This window comes from Cinclus cinclus, chromosome 1, assembly GCF_963662255.1.
Source record: "Cinclus cinclus chromosome 1, bCinCin1.1, whole genome shotgun sequence".
Lineage (NCBI taxonomy): Eukaryota > Metazoa > Chordata > Aves > Passeriformes > Cinclidae > Cinclus > Cinclus cinclus.
In genome coordinates this window covers 78,117,590-78,133,571 of record NC_085046.1, presented here as the reverse complement: position 1 = coordinate 78,133,571, position 15,982 = coordinate 78,117,590, and the positions used below count along the sequence as shown (strand labels likewise).

Here is a 15,982-nt window from a genome sequence, read left to right as displayed (position 1 = left end):
GGCAGAAATTCTGGATGATTTTTATGTAAACAGGTTGGAAGCCTGTATCTCTGAATCCAAACAAGGAAGGAAGAATTTTGAAGGTTATCTTGAGGACCTGATGCATGAGAATTGTACAATGAAGACAAAGACTCACTTGACTACCTGAGACTGCCTTTGACTACCAAAGACTCATGTTGACTACCAAGACATCTAAGAGTACTTAAACTACTGAAAGTGTTTTCTATTCTAAAACAATCTAGACTAGAAGACTGAAGTCCTTAGCTCTTGTAGGTTTAATTGCTGTGGCTAGGTTCACAGCAATTGTATCAGTGACATCTACAAAAGCAGGAGGGAAAGGCCCAGGGGAAAGACAAGCTTTGAAAATGCCAGCAGCCATAAGCTCCTCCCACGGAATGTGGAATAGAGTTTTCACAAAATTCTGAACACAGTCAAGTACATGGCATCAATTCAGAATGGAGAACTCTGACATAGGCACATTTCTGTAGATCAACCAGCAATTTCACATATTTTCTAGATTTTTAACCAAAGCTATAGAAAGGAAAGCCAGTCTAAAGTAGAGAATTTTGAAATCCCAGGGTTATAGGATCATCAAATTTTAAAGTTGCTAAAGATGTCTAAGATCATCAGGTCCAACCATTGACCTAGCACAATTCCATTCAGCACTAAACCACATACCCAAGTGCCACATCCACATGCCTTTTGAACATTTCCAGACTTGGTGATTTCACCATTCCCCTGGGCAGCCTATTTCAATGCCTGACCACTCTTTCAATGAGGCAATTTTTGCTAATGTCCAACCAAAACCTCCCTAGGCACAAATTGATGCCATTTCCTCTTGTCCTATTGCTTGTTCTTCACTTGGGAGTAGAGGCTAAACCCACCTCACTACAATTTCCTCTCAGGTAGTTGTAGAGAGTGATGATGCACCCATGAATGCATTTTTACAAAATGTATTTTAAGGTCCCTCTGTTTATACCGCGTAGTGGAGGATATGAAGATCTTTTCCGTAAGTGTGACAGATATCAGAAAATCATCCATTATTAATCAAATTTATATTTGGTGCAAGCATCCGGCAGACAATGAGATGATATGCAGTATTCTGTAAATGGTGGGTGAGGAGGAAGTGACCCTCCTTATTAAGTCTCAGCAGGATTTAAATTCAGCTTGTATATTCAAATACCATCAAAGTGTCTTTTTTGGAAGGTGATATCGAATTATTTGAGCTTACAGTAGTCACTAAATTGAGATTCTTGTAGTCACTAAAGACAGTGGCTATGTGGAGGAACAGTGCTGCAGGTGCAGGAAAAGGCTGCTAGTGTAAGTGTATCATATTCTATTTGTCTTACTCTGATGTGACTCAGGGAGCTCGCATCAGCTGTTACACCCTGTCCTTCAAGTAAAATTTGTCATATTGCTCTCCTCCTATGAAAGAGCAGCCCTGAAACACATGTGGAATTTAGTCACTCAAGAAGGAACATAAAATGCCGGGAGTAACCACAGGCTCTAGTAGACTGTAAATAGCAGATTGCTCAGATAAAACAATGACAGATACATAAAGGGTTCCATTAAGATGTAGACTCTCTGTCTCTCTGTTCTTGTCCATGGAGCAGAGGGAGCCTCCTGACCATGAAAGAAGAGAAGGCACACTGAAATTTACTCTAATTTTCTTCAGCAACAGTTTCCCGACTGCCAGTTTTATGGAATTTGCTTTTTTCCAAACTCCTTGTAGTGCTTGGAATAATAGTCTTCCTGTGTTAGGAGAGTAGTTAAATACACATAAAGCTAGCTAGCATTTCATCTTGATGGCAAGGTTCATGACTTTGTGAAACTACTAAGGAATTACTTCATTATATCTTTTCTTTGGCCATAAAAGATGAGAAAAATAAATGAGCCTTAGCTTAGGAAATAGGCCTCATCCTCTAATATGGTTTGTGGGGGTAACAGTATGTTATATTCCTGTACTGGGAATATGCTCATCACAGAACTGGAGAAATTTAACGCTTCCCTGGCGGGAAGACACTGCCAGAAAAATATGCGAAAATGGGACACATACACATGAATAGAGTAGAGGGTAAGGAAACAGCATGTGGCCAAGAATGAGAATACTCATTCTCCATGAGCTTCACTGAAATGTAAACAAAAGGAAGAGAAAAAAAAGTAATTAAGAAATAAAAGTAAATAAAAAGGGAAGTTGAAATAAATTGAAACAAGCAGCAAAGAACCCCATGGCAGAAGAGTCATGCAAGCAAAATGCACAATGACGATGCACTGACTCAGACAAGTACTTCAAAGGAACTGAGGCCAAAGTGTTCCTTCACTGCTGCACTGTAGGCATGAAAGCAGGCAGGGGCCATTCTCTGCACACTGCTGAAGCAATAAGAAAGAATCTCCAGAGTGAATACCAAACATCCAATTTGAATCTACACATGAAACAAAAAAAATTAAAAATACAAGTGCAAGAGGTGCAAAAGCTGTCTCCTCAATACAGCAAATTAAGAAAGAAGTAAGTTGGCAGTCTTTGGGATGCCAATCAGTGGGATGAAGTGCTCAGTGAAGTGCTCAATGAAGTGCTCGGTGACTGCCAGTCATTGGGATGAAGTGCTGAAGACTTCAGCAAGAACGGACCAACATCAAAAAACAAGAAGTATGAAAAGTAAATTTCAAAATTAATTTAATAAAACTCTCTTTGACAAATTTCATTTGTGGGTAAAACTACAGGGACACTTCAGAGTTAACACAGTCTCGTAGAGAGGTCAGGATGTATTGGCAGCATGTGGTGCTCAAAGCAGACTACTTGCACTGCTAAATTGATTAGGGTAAGGAATCAGAGACACAAGGTATAAAAGCAGTACACCATCATGTATTAACAATTTTTCATAGTAAGAAAAGAAGTCTGATGAAACAACCACTTCTTGGTTTCAGTATTTTTCCCCTAATCTCTGTTGATAGGAATTAAAGACTTGAATAATCAGGATTTTTGACATACAACAAAAGACAAAAATTTGTACTGCAAAAAACTCGGAAATCTTTCATCACTAAACAAATTTCTAGCAGATCAAGCCATTGGGAAAACACCCAAACAAACAGAAAATTACAAGAAAAGGTAACACAAAGGTTCCTGAACACAGGTCTGACACCGTATCTTAAGCCTTGCATTGTTATTCTTAGCATTTCAAATGACAGCACCTATGTATATGTAGCAACCTTGATTCCCATTCACACCCTTTCCTACTTTTGGATGTTTTTTTATAATGAAGTCTGTTGCAAATGTGTAGTTTATGCTTATATTTCCAACAATAATTCTAATTCAACATATTTCCTCTGAAAAACAGCCTGGCATTGTATCTCATACAAGTCATTCTACCTTATGAAAATCTTAGGCTGAAGGAATCCACTTTTTTTCCTTGAAGTAGTTAACCCACTATTTAATATACCAAGATTATGCTACTCTTTAAGTCTATACTATATGTCTTACCACTAGATCAGGATGTCACTTGTAATTAAAAAATAATTTCCAAGTACCATTCACAGTTTACATTGCACTGCTTTTTCACACTATTCTAGCAGACAAACTGCCTTGAGCACAATATTCACATCTCATAAAATAAAAACAGAAAGCAACTGCTTTTTTTAAGAAGCTACAGAAAATAAGAGTAACAAATGAGGGGCACACACCCACATACTTTTAATACTATTCTTTTTTTCAAGTATGCTCTGCTTTTTAAATTTTGTATTCTCCTTGATTACCTTAGAGTATACTTAGAAGTCTGACAGAACTGCTAAACTGTTTGATTTTCTCTGTAACCCCCCATATTCCTTCCTGATGGCTTCAGCTCCCATTTGATGTCTGCTCTGACTTCTTAGGATGAATTTAATTCCTTCTCATAACTTAGGAATATGCTTCAGTATTTGTAGTCAATATAGTCTTCTGTTATTAGTTCTTCTGTATCCCTACCCAGTTCTGACTGTGATTATATAATCAGTTCCTTTGTTCACCTACAATTCTTCATTATTTCATGACTTTCAGATCATTGCTACTTACAATATTCTTCCATCCCCTGTTCTTTCTCACCTGTCATTAATTATGAATTATATCAATTTTTCAAAAGTTTCTAAAGCTTTGTTCCTCCCTTCCACTGTAATGTCCACTTCATACTCCTTCAGCTCTGTATGCTAACAGCCAAATAAATATTCAGCTCCTAGTATGCCAGCAGTGCACCAGTATCCTGCTCACTTGCTCTGTGAAAAATATGGTCTCTCATCTGAATGACCAACCCAATCTTTTCTCAAGCTAAACTGACTTTTGTCTCCACACCGCTTTGCTGCCTTTATTTGCCAGTTCTGTGCTCTTTTATTTCCAAGTCTCTCTATGCATTAATTACAAGATAACAAAGAAAACACAACATGAAATTTATTATCCCATCAGAATTTTCTCTTTGATGCCTTCTATTTTCTGCATTTCTGTTTTTTAAGTTGGTGGTGAAATTTTTACTCTCCTCTCTTTTATATTCTCTGTACTCTTCACCACTGCCACTTGCTTACCCAATTCTTTTTCAGTATCTCGTTTACCTTCAGATCTTTAACAGAAAGTAGACAGAAAATGTATTTTGCCTTTCCCACCACAGAAAAAAAACCTTCAACTGCCCTCTCCAACAGCTCTGCTATCCTTTTGTTTCTAAACTCATTAAGCATGCTACTTAGAACTGATCATAAGCACCACCTACCCAGTGCAGTCACTGAGATGACTGTATCAGATAAAAAAGGTTTATCTAGTAAAGTAAATTCTCCCTAGAAGTGGCCAAAAGCAGATGCTTAAAAAAAAAAAAGTGTGAGAAGTACAGCTACTATATCTATGCTGATGACTGACATCCAGTTTTCTGTTTCAGATTTCTCTCTCCTGACAAAACTACAGCATTAGTCTCCTTCTGCCACTTTTTACCATTCAATTAGGTTCATTAAAATTTCTAGGATTTTCATGTCCCAGCCTTCCTCAAGCAGTATAGTTTTGTCACTCCAATACATGAATTTGTTCTTGGAGTGATCTTAAATTTATCCAGAATTATCTTAAATTTAAATAAATATTTGGATCCTCCTGTTATCAATATATCTAAAACTTGCATGTTCTTTCTATGTAGCATATCTAAGACTATTCATACATTAAAAATTAATTTTTCATCATCACTTTTGTCTTATGTCTCAATGACTGTAACACATCTTTTAAGCCCATGACAAAAGGTACTTTTCTCAGCAAGTACAAAACTGCTTCAACTGCAGTTGAAGCTTTAACTGCTCTTAAAACACATCCCATTTGAGATGCCAAAACCTGAATTATAGTTAGAAATGGCTAGTGTACCAGGGGTCTCAGTGCCAGGGGTACTGAACCATAGATTTTTCCCTTATCTCTTGTTCAAACTTCTTAGTAAATTATCCAATATTGGAAAAATCCTTTTTTGTCCACTGACATATGGAATAGCATGGAATAATATCTGTCTGGATCTTCAGTACAGGAAGAGACATTAACAGATTGTACTTAGTACATTGTGCAGTTTAGAATACATAATTGGAGATTTCAGCCTTTTCCCTTTCCCCTTCTTAGTTATGCCTAGAGGAACTTAATACTGTCATCCAACTGAGCATAATTGTTAGCAAAAACTTTAACTGAACATTTACTACACAATTTTTTTCTGGACACTGGCCTCCATACTGAAGTATCTGAAGAACTTGACTTTTTCACTTTTTAATGTAACATGCATTCACATACCCACAGTCTGCTACAGAGTTTTGCTCGTGCTTATCTACTTGTTGCCAGTGAGCTTTCTCAAATGAGTGAGGATTACACATTAACAAAATTTGGAAAAGTGAAACTACCTTTTGAAAAGTAGCACTTTATTTTTTTTTCTATTTTAAGAAATCAGGCCTAACAAGTAAGCATTTACTTTTTTAAATTAATTTTGAAATTTTTCTGATACCAGAAAAGGTGTTGAATTAGCATACAATTAGGTTCTAAATTAGCACATCCATAGACTGTAACACTTTTGGAATAGATTCATTCCACCAAAGTACCAGAATATGATGTTTAAATGAACAGGATTTATTTAACAACTAATAACACTATTTTATGACAAACTACACTGTCTAGAAAAAGCTACTCTCTAAATATCTTTACTGCTCACTTATAGAAGTGATAGGTTTTAGCACCAAAGTATACATTCGCAATCTTTGCATGTTTCTATTCCAATTTTAAACATTATTTCTGTATCTTACAAGAGCACTGACATTCTTCAACACACATTCCTACTTAAGTGCAAGTCTAGTGAACTAATCTCCTAACAGCTTAAAAATTGTATAGCACTAATAAAAATAAAACAATGTGCTTATATTTCTTTTAGGACTGTATTTCCTGTACAAATTATAACCTTAAGAAACTAACAGAAAATATTCCTTTTTGCACTTTCTCTTTGTTAATCTCAAATATAACTCTGAATGAGTTTAATTTACAAGTCATACATTTGAAGTTTCTCTCTCCTTTTTAAGTCTTTGCAAAAAAATCCTTGCAAAACTCCCTTGCTAAAGCAGTATTTGTTCCAACTCTCCTCATTACAGTTTGAGGGGCAGTAAAGGAATTTGCTAGTTATTAACATAGCCCTGACTATTATTTGATTAAATTCCACCCTGCCAATGGAGCAAGTCCAGCAACATGAACATGTTTATTCGTTAATGGACTACTGCAAGGTTAAATATATCTTTCTGATATGATCCTAAGAAGGATATTGAAAAATTTCAAATCTCTGTCATACATCAAATCAAATGTCATCAACCTGTTTGTGTGCTCATCTTCCACTGTTAGCCCACAGTTAAATTGGGGTTTTTTTTTAATGTTTTAAGGTTTATTCCTATAACAAAATCTACGTCTTTCCAGGATTAGATTCTTAAAAGTGAATTATGCAGTAACTTCTGAATCTGGAATTGGAAAACTGACACTGGAAGAATTTCTATCAAAACAGAAATATTCTGTTTCTTGAATGTACTGCTCCAGAAGAGGTACCCCTTGGAGATGACTTTGCTTTCCATGAAGCAACAGAAACCACAGAACATGTTAGATATTTAATGGAATATTCACATCTATTCCAATGTTCTGAACGAAAACATAGAAAAATCTCTTCTTTCTTAAGTCTCTACACATTGTTACATTCCTTAAATGCATGAGGTGAAAGCAAACCTGAAGTGCTGTTGTAAATCTGCATAGACCATAGAAAGTAAATAGACCAGGTTTCCACAGACCTGGTGTAGATCTGCATTCATCTGAGTAAAAGCTATTTTTGTTAATAGCACCAGATTTGCCTCCTATGACAGTGCCTACAAAGTTCTAAAAGGTAAAAGACTGGTAGAGACAATTCTGGGAAGATGGACTGAGGTGGACAACTGGTTGTTTAGAGAGTAAACTACTCTTGTCCAAATATTGTATCTAATTTAATGGAAGAAGTCCTGCTTTTTTGGGAACTTTAAAGTACATTCACTGCTTCAGCTGATGATGTTTTAAGTTCTTTCTGTATTGAAATGGTCTCATCCTTAGCTTTTTGTTAAAACTAACCAAAAAGTAAGCTTAAAACTAGCTTTTGCGTAGTGTAGAAAACAACTCAGAACCTGTCCAAAAGTTTAAGCCAAGACAGTTGCTAAAAATGGCCAATATTATTACAGTCAAGAATATGGGGGATTGAGTGTGTGCACTTTAAGACTGATTCCCCTTATAAAATCACAGAGATAATTGCAGTTTGAGACTTCCTTTTAGATTCTGTTACTACAAGAGGAATATTCTATGTAGGAGACTAAGAAAGGTACTACTGTGTTCCCTCAAAGAGATGGGTGATCTTTTGGGTGTCAGGAATTTGACCTCAGGATTGTATGTCTGACTTACTATTTGAGTTGCAACTCCATTAAATCTTTCTGTATGCTATTTTGTCAAGAAAGAATGGACAGTCTTAAATGACTTACCTAAAAAAATGAAAGACAGGGTTAAGAATAAATCAAGTATTAAGCTTTTAAATGAGAAACATGAATCTGGTTTCTTTCCCTCCTCCCCCTGCCTGCCCCCCCAAAAAAAAAGAAAAAAAAAAGAAAACAAGGTGACAACTAATGCAAGGAATGGCATTTAACTTTCATCTTTTTAGTTTCTTTCTACTTCCCTTGTAAGCTTTGCCAAACTTTGCTGACTACTGTGTCATCTACTGACTCTTCTTAGCTTCTTTTTTCTACAGAAACTGAATAGTTGTACTTCAAACTTGGACTTGATTCTGCTGTTCACAAACAGGTATATAATGACTTTTCAGATGTCCTTTAATATCCACGTGGCCTCTGTTTGCAGTCCCAGAGTCCCTCATAAATTCTGTCATATCTGCTATTCTATGTACACATTTTGCCTACCTTAGGACATCTCAAATAGTACTAGATGACTCTTTGCAGGGTACTGTGTTTTTGCCTGTTCATGTCTTTCCTGTTTAACAACAATTTTTAGATACTGTAATTGCAAACTATTGTTATTGCAATCTTTTCAGGAAAAGGATGAGACTGCTGTTGATATATGCAAGAAATAAAGACTTTTTAAAAGGTTAAAAAAAGCCAAAAGGATTAAACCCCATGCCAAACCATGTCTGTGTAGAAACAGAATCTACTGCCTTAATTTTCTGGCGTGCTTTAAAAATCCTTTACTTTTTTACATCATGAAGATTTTATCCAGGAAAGTTTACCAAAACATTTCCTTTGAGGATTTATAAAGGAAAAAAATTGAAGTCCATTGACTCTGAAAGTACATGCCCCTAATCTGAACAGCTGTAAGCAAGTAGTCCGGATACAGTACTCTGTATCCAAGGAATGCTTATCACGTTCACACAACTGCCATTACCATCCAACCATGTCTTTTCTATAAAACTCCAATCAAACAAAGGCACAGTAAAATGACCTGAGTGCTCTGGCCTTTGAGAACTCCATCATCTCTGAACTCTTAGGATCAAAACCAAAAAAAAAAAAAAAAAAGATACAATTATCTTACTGAATGTGTTCCTCAGATGTTATAAAATACAATTTCCAAGATGGAATTTAAAGCTTCTAAAGAATTCTGATATGCAAAGTGGTATTAAGGCTTCCCAAAGAGATCTGCAGGAGCATTGAGTTTCTCCCCCACCTCTCCCTGAACATGCTCCCACTACAATGCTCTAACTTCCAGTTCATGTTCTGATGCAGCTGAAACAGAGGAGTGGAAAATGTTACTGCACACTTCAGCTTCTGAAACAGTCACTGGTGGACAGAACTTTAAGAGTGTTCTACTGCTTGGAATTATGCCAAGTCTGAAAAGTCACCTCCTTTAACATTTTTACAGTAGATGAATACACAGACAACAGAAGCTTTCTTACGCCTCTCCCCTCTGGACCCCAAGCTTGAAGAAAGAATAAAACCAACCTTTGAGTGAGTCTTCAACAAAAAATAAAGACGTTTAAAGTTTAGAAAGTGAATCTGGGACCTCCAAATTTTCTGTCACATCTCAGCATGATTTAACTACTTACAGACTTTACCAACCTCTAATGACCATTTCTACAGCAAGCCAAAAACTAGAAGAACATAACAGAACCAAATCACTACAAATTTTAATATTTAACTGATCTTAAAAAACAACTTCATGTGGGTGCAAGTGCTAGCTGGTGAGGCATATAGGATTTTCTGCTGTATTTTCCAAAAACCTTGGAAGTAAAAGTAAGAATAATTAAAAAAAATACTGATAAGACATAGGTTTGTTTTTTTTTTTTTTTTTAAAAAAAGAACAAATTACCTGACAAGGCTTTTTCATTTTAATGGCTATAACATGGTATCTGTAACAGCAGAGTTCACAGGTCCATGACCCTCTTTCACTTATCCACTTTAACAGGCAAAGCTGATGTGTGTATCGTACTGAGCCATCGCAGCGGCAAGGGTTTAACAATTCACCCTGGAAAGGCAATACAGAAACATCAACTTTAAAGGAACCTTTCACATACAGGTACACTTGATACCAAAATATTTAGGGGTCTGTAACAATGACCTGGTCTCAATGTCACTATGTGGAAAAGCATGTATTTTGGCTATGAAATACTCAAAAATGCGACTGTCTTAAAAATACCTAGCTGCTGCTACTGAGAAAAGCCAGAAAGCTGTTTCATGTACCTGTGTGAAATAACTGAAATATTGCCATGCATTAAACAACAGTACCATTAGCCCTTTCAAATACATCAAAAGCCACCAGAAGTGGTTGGATACATTTCTCCAAGAGCAGCGTGAAGTAATCACTCAGAAAAAAAATGTGTGACATCACAATTCCAAGAGAACCTTGCTCTTGGAGCACGGCTCTCTGCTGTCCAACTAGCCTGCTATCAGCCTAGACCTTGAATAGTGTAACTAAGCACTTCACTCAGTAATTTCTGTATGATATAAATCGGTTATTCTCTTCTTTCCAACTCCAAGACAAGCTATAAAATGCTAGCTACAGGTCCTTTGGTGATATTATGCCCAGTAACGTCACGACAGAGATGATACTTGGAGGTCTTCTCAGCATTACCCGTAAGCTAACACTTATTTTAAAGTCTAACAGAAACCTGAGAAATTCGTACTGTGTAGAGTCCCTCAGAGGTGAACCAGGGAGCGAGAGCGCCAGAGGACACCCAGCGTGCAAGCCAGACACGGCAAAATCCCTGAATTCTCCCAGAGCTCTGCGCCGGCTCAGGTTCGCCCCAGGCGTTCCCCACAACCAGCTCGCACAGCGCCAGCCGGGGAGGGCGATCCTCGCCGGCGAGCGACGCCGAGATCAGCACCAGGGACAGGGCTCGGCCCGGAGCCGGGAGCGCCAAGGCGTGCGGGGTGCCGGCCGCCCGCCCCCGGCGCCTCTCCTCACCTGCTCGGGGCCCTGGAAGCAGATCTTGCAGATGGGGCCGGCACCGCCGGCGTGGCCGCCGCTGCCGCTCTCGCTGCTGCTGCACACCGAGCGCGTCTCGGGCTTGTCGCCGCCGGCGGCCCCGCTCTCCGAGCTCCCGCTCCGGCCCTCGCCCTCCTCGGGGCTGTCCCCGCTGGCCTCCCCCGCCCCAGCCGGCAGCTCCAGCGGGGCGGCTCTCGGCGGGTCCCCGGCAGGGAGCACGACGCTCCCCGAGGCGCAGCTCATGCCCCGGGGCACCCGCTCCCCCGGGGCGGGGACAGCCCGAAGCGGCGGATGGCGGCGGGCAGGGGGCGGCGGGGGCGGCTCTGGGCTGCCGGCGGCCGCGAAGGTGACCCGGCACGGCCGCTCCCTCACGGCCCGGCGCTGTGCGAGCAGCGGCGCGCGGGGCCGCGGGCGGCGGGGCGGGGCGGGCGGCGGGACGGAGGGAGGGAGGGAAGACGGAGAGAGGGAGAGGGAGGGAGAGGGAGGCGCGGGTCCGGCACCGGGCTCCGCCACCGCCGCCCCCGCCCCGCTCCGGGAAAGCCGCCGCCCTCGCCAGCGCCCCAGCGCCTGCCCAGCCGGGGGAAACCGGGGGAAACTCGTCCCCTTTCCGGGACGAAAATTCCTGCGTGCTCTCTCGCCCGCCCCCGGCGTTCCTGCCCTCCCTCAGCACCGGCTTCCCCCGCACCCCTGCCCCGCGGGCACGGCCTTTCCTTCCCCTCCTGGCCCTGCTCCCGGCACGCAGTGCTAAGGGGGCTCCTTAACCACGGGTCCCCAGCGCAGCAGGATGCTGCCCTTCAGGGGACACCGCATCCAGATCTTTCTTCTTTATCGGGGTTTGGCTGCAGGGGGTTGCAGAACGAATATTCAACAGTTGTTTTGGATGTGGAACAGTAGCTCTCCCAGTCTTCTGTGGCTGCTTTTTTGTTCTTCCCCCCACCCCCCTTAATTCATTACATCACCTCATTTTCAAAATTAAATCTGCTAAAAGCATCATGATCAAATACCTTCTAAAAAAAAAAAATCGTCAGCAGTTAGAAATTCTTTAAAGTTTGGCTGGGGCTCCTGAAGGAAAGTAGGTGTGAATTTCAGCATCAAGTATGACACCAGTGCACATTTGATCTCGTGAAGATGACAGCAACAGTCTGTGCAGGGAAGGAGAGAGAAATAAAACCTAAAAAAAAAAAACCAAAAAAAAAAACAAAACACAAAAACCCAAACCAAAAACAATTGTGAAGCCATATGCTTTTCCATATTTAGATCCACATTTAGATCCAAAGTGTGATGAAATCACATGCCTTCCTCATTGGCCTATTCTATGTAGTTTCAAGATGACGGAGTGCCTGATGAGCTCAGCCAGTGCCTTCTCTAGCTCTGTTGTGATAGTAGCGGCTTTCTCGGTGTGGATACTTTATCAGAAGACTGAAGCAGCCCACAGAATCAAAGCAGTACTCCTCAGCCCACAGTCTCATGGCATCATGTGGCTTTCAAGCTCTTCAGAGGGCCTTGTAGAGTATACTGCAAACACCTGGTCTGACCTTTTGGCCTGGCTGGGATCAGCTCAACGATGTGCTGTTGGCAGAAAAGCATCAGACCCGTATTACAGGAGAGTGGCATTCAAACCAGTTGGGAGAAGGTGCTGTTAAAGCAATTTCAGTCCCCCAAGAGCCTGTGTCTATTATGGAGGCCATGCAACAGATGTATTAAGGACAAAGAACACCAGTCCTATTTACAGTATTGCTCTAAAAAAATGCATATTCGGAGGCTGATTTCTTATAGTGGAGCAAGAAATATCATTATAACTTTTCTCATCAGCCACTAATTCCAGTTCTCATGAAAATCTATTTTTCTGGGAGCTCTACATTAGCTAAGTCCATGGTGGCCATTTAGCTTGGTGTTAGAACAAGATGCTAGAGATCCTAAAATTACATTTATTCAACAAGGTGGTTGTTAAGTGGGTAAATAACATGGATTCATCCAGATTTGATAATGTAAAGCAAAAAACAATGACACATTGATAGAGACATTTTGATGAACAGCAGATGCTGTGGAATTAGGAAATTCTCTACATATAATTTTTTTCATAGCAATGTAGTACCTGAAGGGGTTGCCAAAGAGGCTGAACAAAAGTGAAGACAGAGCTAATCAAATAGATTAATTTTAAAGAAAGAAGAGGTAATTTCAAAAAATGATGGGGAAAAAAAGGAAGTGTCAGAACAAACAGATGAGTTGAAAATACTGGGTAGAAGAGAACTAAAGCAAAACCAGAAGGAAAAGATAGTGGAACTAAAGGAGTGGAGTGAGAAATGAATGCTAAAAAGTTACTCAGCCGTATCTGAGTAATACAGCATGTCCTTGCCATTTGCTGTATGTGGAGGTTTATGCCATTTTTTCTCTTCCTTTTGTTTGTCAGTGAAAGTTCAGTAAGCGACATGGCTTTTGGAAAGGCTATAAAAAGAAGATAAAAATGTCAACATAGAAATCAAATTACTTCTTAGTGACAGAAAAAGAGAGAAAGATGTGACTGTACAGAATAATAGAGTGATTTAAGAAGGTCAATCTTTTCTACCTTATCTTCCCCAAAATAAATGTATAACCTGACTCTTAAAATGAAACACATCTCACATGAATCAGAATAATTTTTTTCACACATATGTAATTATCTTGGAGAGCTGATTGTGAGTGGGTATTTCACAGACGGGAGTTTTTAATACATCACCTGTTTGCCTGTCTACCAACAGCTACTGGCACGCTGGCTAAAACAGAATTACAAAGGCTATCGATGCCTGTGCTTCAGAGAGCACAGGAGTTGTTTGGGAGGAGATGCCAATAAAAGAGCAGAAGGGGTGGAGAACATTCTGTAACACAAGCCTCCAACCGAAGCAGTGTTCAGCCTTCTGCTGAGTAAGAGAGGAGGACTGGAGCCAAAATCAAAGATCGAAACAGAAAGAAGAGAAATGTAAAGCAAGAAAGGATAATACACTTCATAACAGCAGTAGTGTAGGTGGTTGGGAGAAAGAAAAAAAAACATAGAAGCTGAAACCAGGAAGAATTTATTTGTGATTAAGACAGTGAAGTGGAGCTTATAGGATTTATACTGAAGCACAGCTTTGCTATGCATTTCTTGAAGAACCTTGAGCAACTGACCTCAGGTGGGCTGAACAGCAGTATCTGGTTGCCTAAGTACAGGCAGCTCTTCACACTCCCAGACATGTGTCCAACAGCCTCCAGAGGAGTGTGGCTGTAACATCTGCCGTCTCTTTGGGAACAGTGGAACATTCAAACCAGCACTAGACTCCCAGATGTGAGGACATCTCCCTTAGTTTGGCTTATTCTCTACATAAAACTGAAACAATAATGATTGCTTTCTCTGTTCTTGTTCCTACCTCTTCTATTATAATATGCAACATTTTAATGGCAGATTGAGGCCATATTTGTGCAGCCTTGATCTTGGCAGAAGTATCTAGGCACTATAACAAGACAAATAATAGGGAACAGTGATAGGATAAAAATAACACTGAAGTAATAAGACTGTGGGACAGTGAAATGAATTGCATTTCCAACAGGCAATGGAACAGGCAGGAGAAATACAACCTCTGGAGGAACAGAACTTATTGCTCCTCTATTTTCCTCTGTTCTGCTTCAGGTACATTCCCTTCTCTGTTATGCCAGCTCCGCACTATGCGATATTTTCCTCCAAATAAAATAATGGAAACTCATACCAATTCTTTTACTTGAGGAGAATCAGCTGTAGGTAGAATATTCAGGAACAAAAAAAATATGAGGAAGGTGTTTGAATTAACGGAGGAGAAATGTTCAAGGAACAAACAGAATAGGGGTATTGTTTGGTTGTTGTTTTTTTTAATATTATATATCAAGATAAAAACTTCATGAAAATCTTTATGCACAGAAGAGGTTACACAGGAATAGGGTATGCAGGTAACAAACTGCTCGAGAGTTATAGGAATGGAAGCGCTGTGTTACTGCACACTGAAAAGCCAAACAATGTTTTTTTTTCTTTTTTCTCAAAAAATTTCCATAACACATTGACCTTTACCATAAATAGAGGAACAGAACAGCTCAATGATGAGTTACTTCCTTTTTGCTGCTTCCTGTACCTCTGAGGAAAACAAGATGATATAGTCCTAAAATATTAATAAGGGAGCAAAGGGAGTAATTTCCAGTGTATTACATTCAAAACAAAATACTTACAAGATAGTAGACAAATAAACCTACTTAAATAATAGTACAGGCACATCATTCTATTTGCTAAATACTTCGTGTATACCCTTTTCACAATGAAACTCAGGTTTGTGGAGATCACCTGTAAACAGAAATAAGGCATTTTGGCTGTAAGCAGATGTTTAATTTTAAATATATTACTTTGTGTGTTTAATGCAACATAAAACACCCTCCTGCATAATAAGGCCATTTGCCACATTTCCTTGTCCAGCTTTATTACACTAAAAGATCCCTGCAGATGGTTAATAGCTGTGCTAGTGACAGTGGATTATTTGCTGGTTCAGTGTGCATGCCAGATTTTTGTTATGAACACACACACTCATCCTGCGGTAGAAGATTTTTACACTTATGCCAATCAATTCAAATCTCATTCAGGCAGAAACCTCTTGTCCAATGAAAATTTTTCTTTTGATACTGCCCTCTTGCATTTTTGGAAATTCATAACTAGTTTCCTATCCAACTCATACATGTTGGGGCTCTGAGTGCATTTCACCATCGTGGAGGAAACATGGAAATTTTTGGAAGTATGAAAACATCCCCTTCCTTCTGTGGCTAGGAATGCTGGGCAAGCCACAGCCCCTTTTTTTGGAGCTGCTTTTAAGCTGAGCCTCTGCTGTTTGGCCCTGACCTGAGCCACACCTCCCACCGTGGAACCTCATCCCCGGGCTTTGGCTGTCCCATTGTCCGAGGGATGCCCTGTCTGCCAGATCCTACCAGCATGCACCTGGAGACCTCTTGGCACTCCTGGAACAGGAGTGTGGTGCACTGACAGATCTCTGTAGGGTTTTTTGTTTGCATTGTCCA

General features: G+C 39.9%; 1 protein-coding gene across 1 annotated transcript in view; it reads right to left on the bottom strand.

The window, feature by feature from the left end:
• MARCHF11 (membrane associated ring-CH-type finger 11) overlaps nucleotides 1-11,182 on the bottom strand; it is a 31,278-nt gene extending 20,096 nt beyond the window's left edge. Inside the window, exons 1-2 of the mRNA XM_062499647.1 lie at nucleotides 10,919-11,182; nucleotides 9,824-9,979 (exon numbers count right to left, since the gene is read on the bottom strand). Of these exons, the coding sequence (XP_062355631.1) occupies nucleotides 9,824-9,979; nucleotides 10,919-11,182 (420 nt within the window). The remainder of the gene's footprint in view (nucleotides 1-9,823; nucleotides 9,980-10,918) is intronic.
• Between the last annotated feature and the right edge of the window lie 4,800 nt (nucleotides 11,183-15,982).